This window comes from Martes martes (assembly GCF_963455335.1).
Source record: "Martes martes genome assembly, chromosome: 1".
NCBI lineage: Eukaryota > Metazoa > Chordata > Mammalia > Carnivora > Mustelidae > Martes > Martes martes.
This window is the reverse complement of record NC_137888.1, coordinates 208710851-208729372: the sequence shown is the minus strand read 5'-3', so window position 1 is coordinate 208729372 and position 18522 is coordinate 208710851. Positions and strand designations below refer to the sequence as shown.

Here is an 18522-nt window from a genome sequence, read left to right as displayed (position 1 = left end):
AGACAATAAGGTTACACCCGAGCGCGGGTCCCCAGGATTCGGAGTCTTTGGTGCAGACCGATATAAGGCGGCGAGGAAGGGAACCCGAAACAAATGGCTTTCCCTGAGCCGAAACCACGGGGCCCGGAGCTGCCGCAAAAACGGGTGAAGACGCTAGACTGCGGGCAGGGGGCAGTGCGAGCTGTACGATTTAACGGTGAGCTCCCTCTTCGTTCCGGGTCCTCCTGCCTTCTGAGGTCCTCAGCCCTATAATCCCCTCCTGGTGTTTCCCAGTGGATGGCAATTACTGTCTGACGTGCGGCAGCGACAAAACCCTGAAGCTGTGGAATCCGTTGCGGGGGACGCTGCTGCGAACGTACAGCGGCCACGGCTACGAGGTGCTGGATGCGGCCGGGTGAGCCGGGGGCCAGTCCAAGATACGGATGCAGAGACCGGGATCTAAGGTCAGCACTGACCTTCCCTCCTTTGCCCTCCAGCTCCTTTGACAACAGCAGTCTCTGCTCCGGCGGCGGGGACAAGGCGGTGGTGCTGTGGGATGTGGCATCGGGGCAGGTCGTGCGCAAATTCCGGGGTCACGCGGGGGTGAGTACAAACGAGAAGAGGCCTCATTAGAGCGTGGATGGCGGAGAAGACCCGCATTGACGTGTAGGTGGTGACAGGGAACCCTCCCGCCCCCACCCATTACCCCCCCCCAACCCCACTGCCCAGCATGCAACGTCCCCCAAAATCTTTCACCTCCCGTATCTCTAGCCTTTGCTTTCTTTTTATTTTTTAAGATTTTATTTACTTATTAGAGGGACACCTGGGTGGCTTAGTCGGTTAAGCAGCTGCCTTGGGCTCAGGTCATGATCCAAGGATCCTGGGATCAAGTCCCACCTCAGTGGGGAGCCTGCTTCTCCCTCTGTCTGCTGCTCTCCCTGTTTGTGTTCTCTCACTCTTTCTCTCTCTCTGATAAATAAATTAATTTTTTTAAAGATTTTCTTATTAGAGAGAGCACAAGCAGTGGGGCGAGTAAAGGGAGAAGCAGGTTCCCTTCTCAGTGGGGCCTGATTCCAAGACCGAGGGATCATGACCTGAGCCAAAGGCAGATGCCCCTCCTTTGCCCTTGCTTTAACCAGCACCCAGAACCCTGCCTTTGTCCCAGTCCTCCAAAGTCCAGCCTCCTCTGAGTGACAATTCCCATCTCTCAGAAGGTGAACACAATCCAGTTTAATGAAGAGGCCACAGTCATCTTGTCTGGTGAGTCTGGGGCCTAGAGAGGGTACTAACCCCTGCAACCCAAAGCTGACCTCACCTTCATGCTGGCCCTCACAGGCTCTATTGATTCCAGCATACGGTGCTGGGACTGCCGGTCGCGGAGGCCTGAGCCAGTGCAGACGCTGGACGAAGCCAGGGATGGCATATCCAGTGTGAAGGTGTCAGACCATGAGGTCCTGGCAGGGTGAGTGGAGCCAGGACCTCACTCCTCCCCTGCTGGGGATCACCACTGCCTCGCTACTTAGATTAAAATCTACTCTTCTCACCTCAGCTTACAAGGCCCTGCACAGTCCTCTCTGCTGAGCTTTTAGCTTTTATTCGTTCCAGGTCTTATTTCTCTAAATATGCCAACCGTGCTCTCACCTCAGGACCTTTGCAGTTGCTCTTTCTCGGCCTGGACTCCCTTTCTCCTTACTCAGAGTGTTTTTGAGCCTCTCTTGCATACCACTTTTTTTGTTGGGAAACACACAGCAGTTATTGAAATAGGGGAAAATCTCGGCCCACATCAGGCTGACGTTCTAGTTGCAAGAGGCAAACAACGAAAATTCCCAAGCAGGGCTGCCCAGACTATTGGCTGGTCTGTTCCCACACATCATCTCCTGGACCACACATGTTTGTCTCCTTATCCTTCAAGTCCCAGTTGAGAGGTCACCTCCTCAGGGAGGCCTTCCTAGATTACTCTCAGTCAGTAGGGCTCTGGTGGCAGAACGTGCTCTGACTTTGTTGCAGCTGTGTCCCAAGGACTAGCCCAGAAAGGCAGCTCAGTGCATATCAGAAACCCATAGAGTAGGTCCTAATTGGCCCTGGGTATCCGTCTCAAAGCCAGTGCCTGGGAATTCCACTTAAGAACTCATTTCAGTGTTTATTTCCCATGGCTAGCCTTGAGTGTGAGCATGACAGCGAAGGGTGCACAGGAAGGGCAAGCCCAGCCCCCCACACTGTCCCCTTCCCCCCCCACCCCGTTCTGGCGGGTCAGGGAGAGTCCAGGGACTGGAGCCATGGACCTCCTGATGCTTCAGCTGGATCCATCCTCTTGCAGCTCCGTGGATGGCCGGGTGAGGCGCTATGACCTGAGGTTGGGGCAGCTCTTCTCAGACTATGTGGGCAGTAAGTGTGGCGGGACTGTGGGGCAGGCAGGGCCGGTTGGGGGCAGCAAAGGGGGCCCCAGCCTCACCCACCTGTGCCCCTCCCCACCCCCCAGGCCCCATCACCTGTACCTGCTTTAGCCGGGACGGGCAGTGCACCCTGGTCTCCAGCCTGGACTCCACATTGCGGCTTCTAGACAAGGACACAGGGGAGCTGCTGGGCGAGTGAGTCCTCGGGGTCGTGGAGTGCCCCCCCCCCACCCTCTGCTAGGACCCAGGCCCTCCTGACCCCTCCCACTCCCAGGTACACGGGCCATAAGAACCAGGAGTATAAGCTGGACTGCTGCCTGAGTGAGCGTGACACACACGTGGTCAGCTGCTCCGAGGACGGGAAGGTGTACTTCTGGGACCTGGTGGAGGTGAGCATCCTCACCCCAACTCCTTACCAGGCTGCCTGCTCTGTCTTTTCCTCCATCACTCTCACACCTGCAAAGGGGAATGCTATTAGAGCTGGGGGCTTGGAGGAGTGAGTGAAAAGAAGGCAGGAAGGGCATTCCTGGCAAAGGGAACATGTGTGCTAAGGCTTGGAGGTGTGGCCCACTTGGGTCTGGAGACAGAAGTACTGTAGGATGGTAGCAGCAGCAAGAGCTGGTTAAGCAAGGCCACGCAAGCCCAGCTGACCTTGGAACTGACCCTGGGGGACTGGGGCCAACAGCCGCATCAGACCCCCACTGAGATGGGGCTATAGTTCAGAAACCCTGAGCTACCTCTGAGCATCCCCAGGGTTTCTAGTCCCAAACCCCGTGAGCCCTGTCTTGATAGGTCTCGGCCTGGTGGGAAGGTCTGACTGGAAACAGACTATTATTCTGACCTCATGGGGTCAGGACTGGGGCTTGGCCAGGGCAAGTAATGCTCCTAAGAGGATGGAGGAAGCTGGGCGGGGGGGTGCGGAGACTTGAGGGCCCAGCTCTCTCTGGCAACTGAGAACATGCCAGTGTTCTGCTTACTTCTTGAGAATCTACCAGACAAAGTCACCCTGAGCGGGGGAGCGTGTGGAGGAACATTTTCGAAGTGGGAAGAGCAATTTGGAGCCTGCTTAAGGGACCAGATGCGTTGAGCGGGGACTGCAGGCTGATGAAGGAAGTGAGCACAGAGGCCGCCCCGTGGGCCCCTAGAGCCCAGATGGCAGCAAGGCGGAGAAGCCAGGACAGGACAGGGTCGGAGCAAGGTGGTGGCTGTGGATGTGGATCACGGCGTGGTCTCAAGGCCGCGCCAGGAGCACTTGCTGATAAACGGGTGGGAGGCATGAAAGAGGAGAAGACTCCGGGATGTTTGGCCTGAGCCACACGCGCTCCAAAAGATAGAGCAACTCGGGGGTTCATTTTGGGGCAGCTGAGGTTTGCAGTGCCTGGGAAGCAGTTAGCAACGGGTGGCTGAAGGTCAAGGGAGAGGGACGCACTGATAACTGCTCCCCACCCCTTCCCTCCACAGGGTGCCCTGACACTGGCCCTTCCTGTGGGTCCCGGCGTGGTGCAGTCGCTGGCCTTCCACCCCACGGAGCCCTGCCTGCTGACCGCCATGGGGGGCAGCGTCCAGTGCTGGCGGGAGGAGGCTTATGAGGCTGATGGTGGCACTGGGTGAAGGTGGGGGACCCACCGCCACCAAGGACACGGACACGGACGCAGAAGCATCATGGAGACCATTTATTCTAGACACACGACTGACCAAGGAGGGAGGAAGGGACCAGGTTTGCAAGCTAATAAATACAGGAGCGGGGAGACTTCCCTGAGCCATAGCCATTCAGTCCTCATTCTTCTCCGGCATGAAGGCATCTCTCTTCTGGGCAAAGGTTTCAGCCACAAGCAGGGGGAAGACAAGGGAGGCGTCGGCGTAGACCTGCAGAGGGGACGTGAGTGAACCATAGGGCTTGTGGCCACACTCTGGGAGACTGCGCCCCAGCCGCCTGACTGGACTCACCTTGACGGGCTGTGCGTCCACCCGGATCTTGCCCCAGGAGACAGCTTCGTCCGGCCTGGCACCAGAGTCCGAGCCATCAAACTCCTGGGCCGTGTTGATATAGACAGAGTAGTCAGCCCCGTTCCGCTGTGGGGAGAGCCAGGGGCAGGGGGAGCTGGTCAGCCAGTCACTGGACGGGGGCGGGGGGGGCACTAGCTAAGAAGCCGAGGGCTGTGTCCTGCACACAGGAAGCCCGCAGTGGCCCCCCACTCCATAGGAAGGGCCTCACGTCCATGGATGAGCAGAGCACAAGGTTGGGGTTTGGTAGGGTTGATGGGCAGAGGTGCCCCAAACCTACCTACTGTGTGGCAGCAACTCCCACAGCTGCTCAGCAGAGCTGCCACCAAACACAACGACGACGCCCACTCTGATCATGGCCCCATCAGTCCTCACCCAACCCGCCATGTTACCCCATCCCCCACAGATGCCAGAGGGCGCCTGTGAGCTCCCAAGTGACAGCTCTGGAGGCCTGGCTCCTGCTGCTGGTCACCTCCGCTCCCCTTCACCGGCCTGCTAACTGTCCCCAGACTTAATTCAGGCACCCCAGAGCCTTTGCACTGCACGTTCTGTCTTTCCCAGAACATCATTTCTCTTGCCATCTTGTCATCCCTCATTTTTTCCCACAGGAGCTAACTGCCATGTGACATGCGTGTCACTTGTTCACTGCCTGTCTCCCTGGCTAGAACATCAGTCCAGGACAGGGATCCTGGCCTGTCTAGTCCACAGCTGTCTCCCCGGCACATGGCACAGGCCTAGCGCACAGGCATGGCTGCATGGCAAGCCCGCATCCACCCTCACTAGGAACCGGGTGCCCCGTCTCCACTCACCATGAGGTTGGCGTTGGCGATGTGGTGTTTGACCAAACCCCCACCCAGGATGATCATCCCAGTGTGCTTGGCAAAGATGGCCTGCGTGTTGATGAGCCTCAGGTCTGGGAGAAGAGCACTGTGGTCAGGCTGTGGACCCAGCCAGCCCTCCTCCCCTGCTCCCGTGTGGCCCCAGCACCTCACCCTCGACGATGTCCAGGACCAGGCCTGGGTTCTTGTAGGAATGGAAGAAGATCATGTCACCCAGGGAGCCATCTGTGAGCGCTGGGCTCAACACGGGGATGTGGTTCTGGGGAACAGCAAGACAAGACTGACTGGAGCTCGGAGCCCAGTGGCAGCAGGCTGGTCCCCATCCCACTGGCATCCCTCCTCTCTGCCTGATTCTGGGCAGAGTGCTTAAGTTTTCTGGGCCTCAGTTTCATCCCTTCTCGGCCTTTTGGCTAAGATCAAGTGTAGTATCTGGGCCTCAGTTTCCTCAACTGTAAAATGGACACAACACCTCCCTCATGGACGAAGAATCATAAGTGACGAAATCACAAAGCACGAAGGATGGTGTCTGACAAAGAACGGCAGCTCTCACTACTCTGCGGGACCTCCGCCTTGGAGGAGCATGGGACCATATGCCCCACCCCATGACGGTTGCCCCAACTGATCCCAGGTCTAGGAAACGAGCCAGGATCCCAAGGTCACACTCAGTGGCTGTGCAGCCTCAGACAAACCACCTAAGCTCTGTGTCGGATTCCGCATCTCAGAGTGGAGATGAGGTACTGACTCTCCAGGGGGCTATGAAGGTGAAACAAGCGAATACACACCAAGGCCTGGTATCTGGGCCCCACCCAGCCCCTCACCTTCTGGGCCCAGTAATACACTGATTCTGGGTTGTTGATCTCCTTGCCCAGCCGGGCAATCATCTTGGAAGGTGTCCACTTCACACCCTAGGAGGAGATACTGACTTCAGCCAACAGTGCCTGCCCCGACTCCTACCACGCCGGCCCCTAGGTCACTCCTGCCCCACCTCCGTGTTCTGCTCCAGCACCATCTGGTCCAGAATGGGCATCAACCAATCCTCAAACTTGCAGTAATTGTCATTGGGCACCAGTAAGTTTCCAATCCTGTGAACATGAGGCATGTGGGCATCAGGCCCCAGGACCCCCAGCCCAGCTCCCTTGCTCAGCACCACTCAGGGACCCCAACCTGTTGATCCCGTTCTCACGTAGCTCCTTCCCCCTGAGACTGAAATCGCCCAGGTACGTGGGTGCCAGGCACTTGATAAAATCTTCCTCCACGCCGCCAGCTGTGGTCACTAAGACGTCCACCTGCAGCCATAAGTCAGGGAGGTTGGCCCAGAAGAGGGGCCCTGCCCTCACCCCAGGTAGAACTCCCAACACTAACACAGTGACCCTTGGGGAAAGCTCTACAGCAAAAGTAGATCGTGTCCCTCTGCTTAAAACTGACCCTATCTCCCTATGTCATTTAAATCACCAGTAACTATTCCCCTAAGACCTAGAAAGGCCAAGGCCACAACCCCACGAGGTCCCCACCATGTTGTGCTGCACGAGGTAACGGATGGTCTCACGGATGCCTGAACTGATGAGGTTTGATGTGTAGCCCAGAAAGATGGTGCAGCCAGTAAGTGGGCGCCGGCTCTGGGTCAGGTCTGCATGGTGGTCTTCATCCTGCGACAGCGGCTCCAGTTTCTTCTCTATCTAGGTGTAAGGGCAGGGTCAAGTTACCCTCTGGCCCCAAACCCTAGCACCTACCACTTCTACCTGGAATACCTGTAGCCAGGGAACGAACGCCCTTTGTGCAGGGTCCGCCCCATTCACAGCTCAAATCTCAAGGCACACGCTCAGGTTTTACCCCCTTTTCAAGGAATGGGAGAGCACGACCTTTGCAAGCCCGGTCCCCTTCCCCGCTGGAAAAAACAAATCCGAGTCTGACTTAGGCTCCTCAACCGCACCGTTCAGAACACTTTCACTCGCCTCCTATCTAGAATCAGTCCCAACCTCATCCTGATTGTAGAATGCTATGGGGATGGGGTCGAGGGGGGGAGACAACGTCCTCTTCCCCGCACAGAAACTGCCGCGCAGGATGGGTCCCGCCTCTCTCCAACTATTGGACCGCCCAACAAAGGACACTCCTCCTTCTCAAGGGAGCCCCGCCCCCTCCGAGTACTGCATTGCCGCTACTCTAGGCCACACCCCCTCGATGCAGGAAGTTCCGCCCCAGGCTTCACCATGGCGTTGACTTGCTGCACGGCGCGCCCGAAGTTGGTGGCCTGGAAGCCAGTGGTGCCGAAGGCCTCCAGTAGAGCACGGTAGTCCACGCCGCGGTTGAAGTCGTAGCCTCGGACTTGGGAGCTCTCGGAGGGTAGCGCCGAGCTGTGCTTCAGCACAGCGGCCAGCGCCGCCGCGGGTGCCTTCCCTTCCGGAGGACCCTCCATGTTCCTGAGGCCGCACTCCCAGATCACAGCCGTCCCAGGTCAGGCCTCCAGCGGCCTCCAAACGCACTAAACCCCAGCACGCGCTCTGTACGACAGTACAGGAAGTAGGGCTTGGGAAAACCTGCAGAGGGGGACGGGAAGTAGCTTAGTCACATGACCTTCTTTGAGTCCCATAATCCAGGGCGCGGCCATGTTTGCGCGTGCGTTCCGTAATACGGAAGCTGCGAGGAGCCGTTATTCCTTGTCTCGTGTCTTGTCAAGCCTGAGATGAATGACGATTCCTACTTTCACTGCCGCCTGCTGGAGACCCACCGCGTTGCGCGGCGCGTTCCCATTCGTTTCTGTCCCTTCTGGGAAGGAGGGTGGCTTCTTAGACGTCGCCTTTGGACAGGATTCTAGTCATCAGGAAATGTCAAATAGTTTCTGCCCCTGAGCGTCTCTCGTCGAATGGTTTAGTGATCGCTGTCCGTACCTCTCAGGTCTTCAGAGCCTCCTCCACATGCTGCTGCGTAACCCTGCGGGCCGTTGCAGCTGTCGCTTCTTCTGGGAAGCCTCCTCTGACCTTCCTCTGGGTAAGGGACCTCCTCTGGGATCCAAGGCTGACCTCTCTTTCCCTCCGTCAAGACTGTGAGACCCTCAAAGTTGGGGTCTGTATCTCATGGATCCTCCTAGCGCTGCACAGGGTCTGGTCCAGGGGGACTCTTTTAAGCAGGCATTCTACAACTTATGGAGTCTATACTATACGCTGGGCTCTGTGTTTGGCATTTCAGACTTATCAGTGAACAAGATGCAGACCCTGCCCTCCTGGAGTCCACAGTTTGGGGAGCTAGAAAGCTAACAACAACAGTGGTAAGTGCTATTGAGGATTCCAAAATGATGATGTGTCATTTAGGAGGGGGAGGGGGCCTTATTTGAAGCGACAGGTGATTGGGGAAGACGCCAAGGAGGTGACATTTGAGCCAAGGCCAGAAAGGCCCCAAACGTGAAGATTTGGGGAGGCGTTTATCCACCATCCCCCACTGGGAAAGAGAACTGGCAGTGCAAAGGCCCTGAGGCCAGAGATTAGCCCACTTGATTGTAGAAAGAGAACGTCCTCCTTGACATCTTTGACAGTCCCCACTTGGATCTCCCTCCTCAGTTCCCACTCCTCCTAACCCTGATCTCCCTGCAGCCTTCCACAGCTCATCAAAGAGCCCTCAGCTCAGCAAGTAAGCCCTCCGTGTACCTAGTGGGCTCAACACTGGAGAATTGAGCTTAATGTCTCTCCTTCTCTCACACCCACATTCATCCCTCAGCACCTCCAGCAAGTTCTACCCACAAAATGGGCCCTAAATCCACGTGCCTTTTCTTATTGTTAGAATTTGACATTCTGTTAGTTTCAGGTGTACAACATTATGATTGGGTGTTTGTATCCAGGTCCTTCTCTCCATTCTCAAAGCCTCCACGCTGGGCTTCCTTCCCTCCAAACCATCTCCCTGCTGTGGTCAGAGAGCTCAATACACAGAAACCAGAAACATCGTTCCTTTTTTAAAATTCTCTTATGCTGGCTTCTCCCTAGGAGTAAAATCCAGGGTCTTCACCGTGGCCTGTGAATGTGCCTGCTTACTTTCCTGCCCTCAATTCCCACCACTTGTCCTCAATTCCTTCCTCTCTGCATACATCGGCCTCCTCGCTGTCCTGGAACCCACCAAGCTCGTTTCCTGACCTTTGACATACCCGCTGCTCCTTCTGCCTGGAATACCCTCTTTTCCAGCTCCTTCTCTGAATCTCTGTCTAAATATTACCTCGTCCGAGAGGCCTGCTCTGACCACCTGACTCCCCACTTACCTTGCTCGTCATTCTCTTTCATTTTGTCTGCTGTTGTCCGTCCCTCCCTGATGACAGCGGCCGCTCCGTGCAGGCAGGATTGTCTGGGCTCGCCGCTGTTTCTCTTTCTCTGTGCAGTGATCGCATACTGTGATCTCAGCAAATATGCTGAATGAATCAGTGAACCCACACAGGGGCATCAGGGTGATCCATGAGGAATGAAGGAGGGAAAGAGATCAATAAATGAACTCAGGGACGCCTGCCTGGCTCTATCAGTGGAGCTTGTGAGTCCTGATCTCGGGGTTGTAAGTTTGAGCCCCATGCTGGGTGTAGAGATTACTTAAAGATATAATCTGTAAAAGAAAAAAAAAGTTAATTCAGAGCAGGTAGAAGGTGCCAGAGGAGACAGAGCCCTCTGGACAGTAGTAAGGAAGATGGGTTTAGTCTAAAAGGCTGGGAAATGATTGGAGAGTTTTAAGATTTTTTATTTATTTGTCAGAGAGACAGAGAGCACACAAGTAGGGGGGGCAGCAGGCAGAGGGAGAAGCAGGCTTCCCACTGAGCAAGGAGCCAGATGCAGGACTTGATCCCAGGCCCCTGGGATCATGACCTTAGCCAAAGGCAGATGCTTAACTGACCAAGCCACCCAGGCATCCCAGCCATTAGAGTTTTTATTTCCCCCAACTTTAAAAAAAAAAACTTTGATTTTTAAGTAAGCTTTACATACAACATGGGGCTCAAACTCACAACCCTGAGATCAAGAGGCAGCCAAGTGCCCCACCAACTTTTTTTTTAATTGTAGTAAAACATATATAACATAAAATTTATTATCACATTTATTAATTTATTCAAGTATATGGTTCTGTGGCATTAAGCACATTCACACTGTTGTACAAACATTGCCACCATCCATCTCTACAATGTTTTCATCATCCCAAACTGAAACTGTGTCCCCATTAAATACTAACTCCCTGTCCCCCTCCCCCAGCCACCCACCATCTACTTCCTGTCTCTGGATTTGACATCCCTAGGGATGTCATGTAGACGGGAATCATACCTTATCGGTCATTTTCTGACTGGCTTATTTCACTTAACGTATGCCTTCAAGGTTTTTCCATGTTGTAATGTGATTTGTTTTTCACCAGACCCCACTGGCTGCCTCGAGGAGAAAACAGGGGCAGTGGCGAAAGGCAGGGCAGGGGAGACAAAGGTGGAGGCGCCTGTGCTGGTCCGGGCCAGCAGAGATGGGAGCAGGACTTGGGACATGCCAACGGATGTGGAGAAACATGACCAGATTGAGAAGCTAATTTGAAGTTGATCTGATGACTCCTAAGAAAGGATCAGACGAGACGTGGGGACACCAGAAGGAGAGGGTCAAAGGAGTTAAAGATGTGGGCCAGGGCATTTGAGCGGATGGTGGTGAACTGGGGGGCAGGTCTGGGGGGAAGACAATCCCGAGTCCAGCTTTGGCTGAGCTAGGCGAGAGACCCCTGAGAGCCCAGTGTGACAGACTGAGGAGGCAGTAGGCTCTTCGGGTGGATGTGAGATCAGGGAAAGCTCTGGGATGGGGACAGAGGGAGCCATCAGCATTAGCAAGTAAACAGAGTTCTCTGTGGATAAGATCCCGGCTGGTGAGTGTAGACAGACAGGGGAGAGACAGGGCTGCACCTGAGCCAAGGTACACTCTGTATGTGGTGGGGGGCAGAGGCCGGCAAAGGAGGAGCGTTGGGGCCCATCGGCAGAGGATCAAGCAGGTCAGTGAGAAGCCAGGGCCCCCATGCTCCCCCAGCGAAGGTGACACGTGACACCAGGGCAGCCACTGGGCCCCCTGGGGCAGGGACCCCCTCAGCTGAGGCAGCTGCTGCCGCTGGTGACATTTCACTCCATGAGTGTCCTGGCTTCAAAGTCTCTGCAGGGGTGGGGGAGGGATCGGAGAGGGCTGGAGAGGCCAGGCTGGCCGGGGAGGGAGCCAGAGCCGGGCTGCTGGAGGACTGAGCAGTTGGGAATCAGCTGTAGTCCTCAAGCTAAAGTACGTGGTCCTGACGGGTCGGGGACCCACCACCCCCTTCCCATAGCCCCCAGGGGGACACAGGAGGTGGCTAGGAGACTCTCGGGTAGCCGTACGGCTCAGAGTCTGGAATCGAGCCCACTGCCTGTGACCCCGCTCACTTTCCTGCAGATGTCCGGCAAGGTGGCCATTGGCAGTGACATCGGGCAGGCCCGCCGGGCCGTGGAGCAGCTACGGATGGAGGCAGGCATCGAGCGCGTGAAGGTGAGGGCCAGGGTGGTGGCAGGGGCGTGTCTGGGCAAGGGGGCAGGCGGGCAGCCCGGGCCTGGCTGACCAGGCTGGCCTGCAGGTGTCCAAGGCGGCTTCCGACCTGCTGCAGTTCTGCATGGAGCAGGCCAAGAGCGACCCCTTCCTCGTGGGCATCCCCGCTGCCACCAACCCCTTCAAGGAGAAGAAGCCCTGCACCATCCTGTGACCTCCACGGCCCCGACCACTTGGGAGGCCTCAATAAAAATGAAGTGAAGGATCCCCAGGACATGGCTTGGCCAGGCTTCGGTGGGGGCGGAGGGGGGCCCGTGCTGGGGGCTGCCCGCGCATCTGGCACAACCCCTGCCCCCGCCGGCTCTAGGGTCCTGGTGCCAGCAACACACACGTCCTACACCCCTGGAAGGACGGCACACACCTCCCCCACCCCTCCCTGCCCCCCGCACCTGTGGGGTGGCCTCAGCAGATCCCCTTGCCCACCACACAAACGCGCTCAGGGTAAGAGTCCCAGTCTGGGTGCCAACACGCATCACAAACACCTTCACGCCACACACACACACACACACACACACACACACACACACACACGCCATTACACAAACATGTGCACACCCTAGAGAGCCTCCCCCTCCTCACACACACCCACATCCACTGGCCCACAGACAAGCATAGACAGGGTTATTGTTACAACACTCACAGCCAGACCTGCCTCCCCCGCGACACACTGTCTCCCAGACGGTCACACACCCGGCGGCGCCTCCCAGTCCCAAGCAAGCACAGGCAGGGCCCTGGAGGGACACCAGTACATCGGGTTTATTTCTCCTTCACTCTGGAAGGAAAGCAGGTATCCAAATCCTAACAAAAACAGGGCCCCAGGGAGGGGAGCAGTCCCCTGGGTGGGCTTTAACACCAGGCTCACCTCCCCTGGCATGGGTCACGGCCCATGGGGCACAGCTCACCACGGCCCAGACTCCTTGTGCCTCAGGGCTTCGGGACAGGGCAGGGGCAGCACCAGCACAGGGGGGACGGTCCCCCAAGAACAGAGGCCACGGCCCAGCCTGTGGGCCGGCAGATCCACGTCCGCGTCCTCCTGCTCAGGCCTGCAGCCTCCAGACCTCCAGTGACAGGCCCCCAGAGGCAGCGACCACCAGGTTGCCCTCTGCGCAGATCTGGGGATGCAGGGCAGAGGGAGTCAGGGGCGCTCTGGGCACCTGGGCAAGGCGCACGGGGCAGGGCCTTACCCCATTCAGCACGTTGTTGTGGCTTCGGGTGCAGATGGTCCTTGGCGGGTCCGTAGGCACGTGCACCTGGGGAGGAGGGGCAGCGGGCAAAGGTCTGGCCATGCACCGCTGGCTGGTGGGGGCAGGGTAAGGGAGGGGGCCTGTCTCGGGGGCTCACCCGGATGGTCTTGTCGGTGGATGTGGTGTACAAGGCCCCCAGTGAGTGTTTGATCCCTGTGATCTGAGACCTGTGGCCCACGTCAAAAGACTGCAGGAAGGAGGGACAGGGAACACTCAGGGAAGGCCTTGCCCAGGGTCAGCCCGCCAGCTGCCCAGGGGGTCAGGAGGTAGGGAGGAGGCCCAGGGACCGTTGGGCAGGGGCCAGCTCCCTGGCGGACCCGGACAAGCTGGAAGCGGCCGTTGTGGTTGGCGAAGACATGCAGCAGGCCCTGGTTGTCACCAGCCCAGAGCTGGGGCTCCTGGTAGGACATGCAGAGCAGGTAGGAGTCCAGCTGTGGGAGGAATGCGGGACAGAGCAGCTCAGGCTGGGCCAAGCCACCACCCCATGCCCGGTCCCTGCGGGTCCCCCGGGGAGGGTCCACCTGCAGCCGCTGCAGGACGCTGTTGGCCCTGCGGTCAAACACCACGAGCGTGTGGTCCTCGCTGCCCGAGATGATGTGCCGGTCGTCAGCCAGCAGCGCCAGCACCGCGCTGGAGTGCAGCCGTCGGCTCTTCAGCAGGGCCGGGCCGACTTCGGGAGTGATGCGGCGAGGAGGGAGACATCAGAGCCCCTGCCCCTCGCCCCCCCCCCCGCCCGCCCCTATCCCGCGTGGCACATCTGCTCTGCCCACCCCCATCCCATCTCTCTCTCCTGTCCCAGCAAGGTCTGGGGCCATCCAGGACCCCCAGATCTCAGGCCTCCCGCCCCCCGCCCAATCCCATCTGCTCTCAGTACCTAGCCGACCTCAGCGAGTTCTCACGGAAAATGCTTCCGCTCCCAGGCGGGTCTGAGACAAGCCCCACTCCCATGACCAAGCCCCCGCCTCTGGCCCCGCCTGGGAAAAGACCCCTAGCCCTACAATTAAAATAAGAATGAATAAAGAAAGAAACAACAGACAAGCCTTCGGTGCTGGGCAGTGTTTTTCTAGGCTTTTTATGTAAACTAGTATTTAATCCACCAATGTTCCTACTGTCCTCTCCTCCTATAAACCCTATGGGGCTGGGGTTATTATCCAGATCTTACAGACGGGGACAATGAGGTTCAAGCTTGACAGCTAGGATGTGGGGGAGTCAGGGTTCTAGGGGCTGCTCCACCTCCCACAGTATTGAGGCTCAGAGGATCTCCCGCCCTCCAGACACTCCAGGTGGAGAGGGCTGCCTCTGCCCCCAACACCCATCCCCCACCAGCTGCCTCTGCTGGCCCAGCAACAGCACGGGCCACTCGGAGTGGTCAGCATCTGGTTGAGACTGTCATCCCAGCCAGGCTGTGAGGTCCAAGTGTCTCCTTCCCCAGCATGACCCTGGAGACCCCAGGCGGCCCTCCTCTCCCCACCTGGGTCCCCGGGCCCCCAGCCCACCTCTGGGGTCGTAGACGGTCACCTTCTTGTCATAGGTGCCAGTCACCAGGATGTCAGGCCGGTAGGACAAGCACAGCACAGCCGCCTTGCCCCTGGGAACACACAGAGCCCGAGGCTCGGGCTGTGACTAGCCGGGACCCAGCCCGGCCCCGCCTCCCTGCCCAGGACCCCACACACTTGATCTCGCCGAACTGCTGCCCATCAGCTGCCATGTCCCAGAGCTTCACCGTGCTGTCCCAGGAACCAGAGCACACGCGGTGGTCCAGCGCTGCCAGTGACCACACCCAGCCCTGCAGACCAGACCTAGCGGTCAACCCCATTCCAAAGGTACCAAAACCAAGGGTCGGAGGAGGGAGACAACTGAACCCAGAAGCCAGAGCAAGGCAGCTCCGAGTAGAGGTCAGGACTGAGGTCGGTGGGTCTGTCTGACTTCAGAGCCCGGGATGTGCACACCCACGCAGAATGATACTCCCTAAGTCCAGTCCCTGCCAGACTCAGCACCTGTGGTGGTTTGCGGCCACGTAACAAGTCGATTAAAAGTGGGGCCTCCACTCCATTACTGGACCAAATGAAGTGCTCTCCCTCAGTTTCTTCACTGGGAAAATGGGCACCAAAAAACAGCGCCTGCCTTGGGAGCTAATAGGCACAAATCACTGGCTGGTGGCTAACCCATTCCTCACCAAACTCCCTGAAGAGAGTGCTGTAACCGGGTCGCATGCTACAAACGAGGACACTGGAGCACAGAGAGGTTGTGTCCCTTGCCCAAGGTCACACAGCCAGGGAGTAGCAGAATAGGGATTTGAACCCAGTGGCCTAGCTCCGGCACCAAGCTCTTGGCCACCTGCCTACACCACCTCGGTGGCTGGTGGTGGTGGTTTTCCTCCACAGCCGCTTCTCAAGAGATGACCGCCATGCTCAGAGCTTTGTGAGCCCCACAGGCAGCCTCATAACTGCCCCGCCCTATGCCTCTCAAGGTATACCTGATGTCCCCCGAGTGCCTGCTATCCCAGCCCAGGCGAAGCTCTATGGCATAGTCATCTCATTCATGCTCATCCTAAACGAGCCCTAGACACAAGTAGAAATGGAGGCCGAGAGAAGTCCCGCATCTCACCCAATGTCACACTAGTCATGGCAGAGCAAGATTTAAATCCACAATGTCTGGTGCCGAAACTCCTGCCCTTAACCATGGCACCCTACTCAGGCCCCACGCCTCCTTCCCCTGTCTGGCCTCCTAACCCCTCACCTTGTGGGTGCTGTTCTTCTCAGTGCCCAAGGCCTTGACTAGAACCTGGCTGGGTTCCCCTCCCAGCTGCCGCAGGTCCCACAGATTGACATTGCGATCTCGGGAGCCCGACAGGCAGAGCGCACCACCCTGAGAAGAGAACAAGGTGGTGGTGTCAGAGTCACCCTGGCCCAGCCCTGCCTGCCCCCCACCGAGCCCCAACTCACCTGGAGCAGCAGCACCGAGTCAATGGAAGCAAAGTGCCCATCAGCCAAACAGAAGTACTCAGCCCAGCGCCCGTCCTCCGCCCAGCGTGACAGGTGCTGTTCCAGCTCGATGCAGGCTGTCGGCCAGTCGAAGTCCTCCTCTGTGGGGCATCGTGAGCAGGGCAGGAATCCTGACATCCACAGCAGCTGTCCAAGCCCACCCCTGGCTTCCAGGAAGCCCAACCTTCACCAGACTTGGAGAGAACCCCACCTGGATTCCTGACCCCACTCAAGAAGGCCTAGGATCTAGCTTTGGGACCCCTAGCCACCCACCTTCCAAGCAGGCCTAGGACTACTCACCCCAGTTTCCAAAAATAGGGTAACTGGAGCCTCAGGACCATCTTCGCAGGTCTCAACCCCCGACCCAAGTGTGGAGGATAGTAGCCTCAGGATGTTAAGGTCCTGCCTCAACCCTCAGACAAGGCATCAGAACTAGGAAGTTTTGCCTCCACGATCTTAACCAAACCCAGGGAAGTGTTCTCAGATTAGTTTCTGTAAAGTGGGAACCTTGTCAGGATGCAGAACTCAAGGGCTAGGTGCAGAGATTCAGTGGTATAATGGGGCTCAACCAACTATCAGGCTGTTCAGGAAAGCCCCATCGGTTCAAGGTGACCAAGCTGTCTTATTCCCCAGGTATCAGTGACCTCAGGGACAGGAGGAATTACTATCAGTCCCCAGCCTAGGTTAGACCCTGGGCTTGAAGATTTATCTGTGATTGCTAGTAGCAGGGATCCTAACCTCTAAGATGTGGCTTGATTTAAAGGTTGCAGGCTTGGGGCCTTTAGTCCCTGCCCCATCCCTACCTAGATCAAGACTGTAAGGGTGAGGAGCTTTGACATCACCACTTGCTAGCTCAGCATTTATACCCAGAGGATTCTTGGCCTTACCCTGAACCCCAAGGGATTCCAATTGCTAAGACTTCAAGTCCCTGTGTCAACCCCCAGCCAGGGGTCAGGTCCGTGGTACCACCAGACCCCAAGCCTAAGGCTCATTGGATCCCGAGTTCAGGGACCCCAGACCCCCAAGGTAGATTTCCACAGCCCCAGGAGCCCCAGCGCCTAGCTCATGGTGCACCAAGAGGTCAGGGGCTTTGGCACCGTCGATAACTACCTCAGCCTCCACCCAAGCCAGGACCACCAGGAAGCGTGCTTCAGGGCGGTGCTCACAGCACCCCAGCCTAACCTGGGCAGCTGACCCCGGCCCCCAGGCGCGCGCACCTTCCACCACTGGGTAGGGAGCGCGCACGCGGCGCTGCGCGCGTAGCCTCCAGGTGACCTGGTCACGCACGAGGTCGCGCAGCGTGTGGCACACGCGTGGCAGGACGTGGAGCACCAGGCGCGCGTCTAGGTAGGCGCAGATCTCGAGCAGTAGCTCCGGAGGAAGGCTCAGCAGTCCCGGGACCCCCACGGGCGCACCCTTGGACGCCGCCCGCGGCTCCAGGGCGCCAGGGGATGCGACGGGCGCGGACAGCAAAGGGGCTCGTGGGGGCCCCTCCCCGACTTTCGGCGGACTGAGCACGCGGGCCACGTAAGCCTCGGCCTGCGCGTCGGGGTCAGGTTCCGACTCCGGGTCCGAGTCATCTTCCCAGGCGCGGGGATCGTCTCGTGGCCCTGGGGGCAGCTCCATGGCGACCGGGGTGGGCGCGGCCAGCCGGGCCCTGTCAGCCGAAGGCCCGCGTCCCGTCTCCTAGGCAGCGCAAAGGCACTTCCGGCGCCGCTTGATGACGTGTCGGCGCTGACCGGAAGCGAGCGCCACGTGCGGGCTCTGGAATCACGCTGTTCTGAGGGCTGTGGTGGTGCAGCCGCGGCAGCCCTGGGCTAGAAAATGCCTATTCCTGTTTCTAGCGTTTGTTAAACAGGCATCTGTGGCGGACGGGCAGCTGAGCCTGGTTTGACACGGTTCTGTCCAAAGCACCCCTCACCGGTGGCACTGAGCTTAGAAATGCAGCCCCTGAGTTCAGAGGCTAGACCGTAGCGGGATTCCAACTCCTTCCGGAGACAGAAACGTGCAGCTGTACCGCAGGGGCTTCAAGTTCTCTGAATTATCTGCAATCGCCTTTCTCTCTTGAGCTGGGCAGTTTTAACCGATCCATATAAATGTCTCAAAGCATTGCTGTTCAGCCTCTTTGGATATCCACGTGGCTCTTTGCTCAGCTATCACCTTCACAGTGAGGCCTTCTCAAAGTATCCTACTGTAAAGCTGACTGTCTTACCAACGTTCTCTCTCCCCTCCCAATTTTTTCTCTATGGGACATACCACTGTTCCGCAGTTTATCTCCTATTCGCTCACCAGAAGGTACAACATGTTTGTTGAATGAATGCTGGATATATGTCAATGTCAGGTTTTTGTTTCTTTTCCCAAGTCCATGCAGGTGACCTTTGGCCAGGTTGAAGTAGCAGCAAGATTTTATTGAGGCTGTGTGTCCCAAGAACTTAGCAATTCTCATTTACCTCTGTAATGCCGCTCACACTTACTACACCTCCCACAGGCCAAGTGCCAAGCTTAGCTTCCTACAAAACTGTCCAACCTGC

The 18522-nt window shown here is 57.6% G+C and overlaps 4 protein-coding genes across 9 annotated transcripts; 2 read left to right on the top strand and 2 right to left on the bottom strand.

The window, feature by feature from the left end:
* WDR83 (WD repeat domain 83) lies at positions 1-4136 on the top strand. Its single transcript, XM_080806281.1, has 9 exons — positions 1-196; positions 274-394; positions 477-582; positions 1191-1239; positions 1315-1441; positions 2297-2364; positions 2459-2567; positions 2647-2761; positions 3834-4136. The coding sequence occupies exons 1-9, from the start codon at positions 94-96 to the stop codon at positions 3981-3983; spliced, it is 948 nt and encodes a 315-aa protein (XP_080662407.1). The 5' UTR covers positions 1-93; the 3' UTR covers positions 3984-4136.
* DHPS (deoxyhypusine synthase) lies at positions 4031-7719 on the bottom strand (the record flags this gene model as incomplete). Of its 5 annotated transcripts, none has more annotated exons than XM_080806237.1 (9): positions 4031-4238; positions 4320-4445; positions 5186-5289; positions 5369-5474; positions 6034-6120; positions 6201-6297; positions 6380-6501; positions 6727-6891; positions 7422-7719. In XM_080806237.1, 9 exons carry the CDS (start codon positions 7626-7628, stop codon positions 4143-4145), a joined length of 1110 nt encoding a protein of 369 aa, XP_080662363.1. In that variant the 3' UTR covers positions 4031-4142. The 5 variants fall into 5 exon arrangements, with proteins under 5 accessions (XP_080662363.1, XP_080662367.1, XP_080662364.1 ...); XM_080806241.1 differs by having other exon boundaries at positions 4320-4374; positions 5182-5289; positions 7422-7628; XM_080806238.1 differs by having other exon boundaries at positions 4320-4403; positions 7422-7628.
* On the top strand, positions 7529-14045 carry GNG14 (G protein subunit gamma 14). Its single transcript, XM_080806306.1, has 5 exons — positions 7529-7666; positions 8108-8200; positions 8399-8477; positions 11614-11706; positions 11792-14045. Exons 4-5 carry the CDS (start codon positions 11614-11616, stop codon positions 11915-11917), a joined length of 219 nt encoding a protein of 72 aa, XP_080662432.1. The 5' UTR covers positions 7529-7666; positions 8108-8200; positions 8399-8477; the 3' UTR covers positions 11918-14045.
* Positions 12494-17688, bottom strand: FBXW9 (F-box and WD repeat domain containing 9). Of its 2 annotated transcripts, XM_080806227.1 has the most exons (10): positions 17209-17688; positions 15953-16092; positions 15747-15875; positions 14681-14793; positions 14504-14595; positions 13529-13677; positions 13325-13438; positions 13105-13194; positions 12948-13013; positions 12497-12875 (listed from the first exon to the last, which is right to left on the bottom strand). In XM_080806227.1, the coding sequence occupies exons 1-10, from the start codon at positions 17615-17617 to the stop codon at positions 12801-12803; spliced, it is 1377 nt and encodes a 458-aa protein (XP_080662353.1). In that variant the 5' UTR covers positions 17618-17688; the 3' UTR covers positions 12497-12800. The 2 variants fall into 2 exon arrangements, with proteins under 2 accessions (XP_080662352.1, XP_080662353.1); XM_080806226.1 differs by having other exon boundaries at positions 12494-12875; positions 13325-13677.
* Positions 17689-18522: the final 834 nt, after the last annotated feature.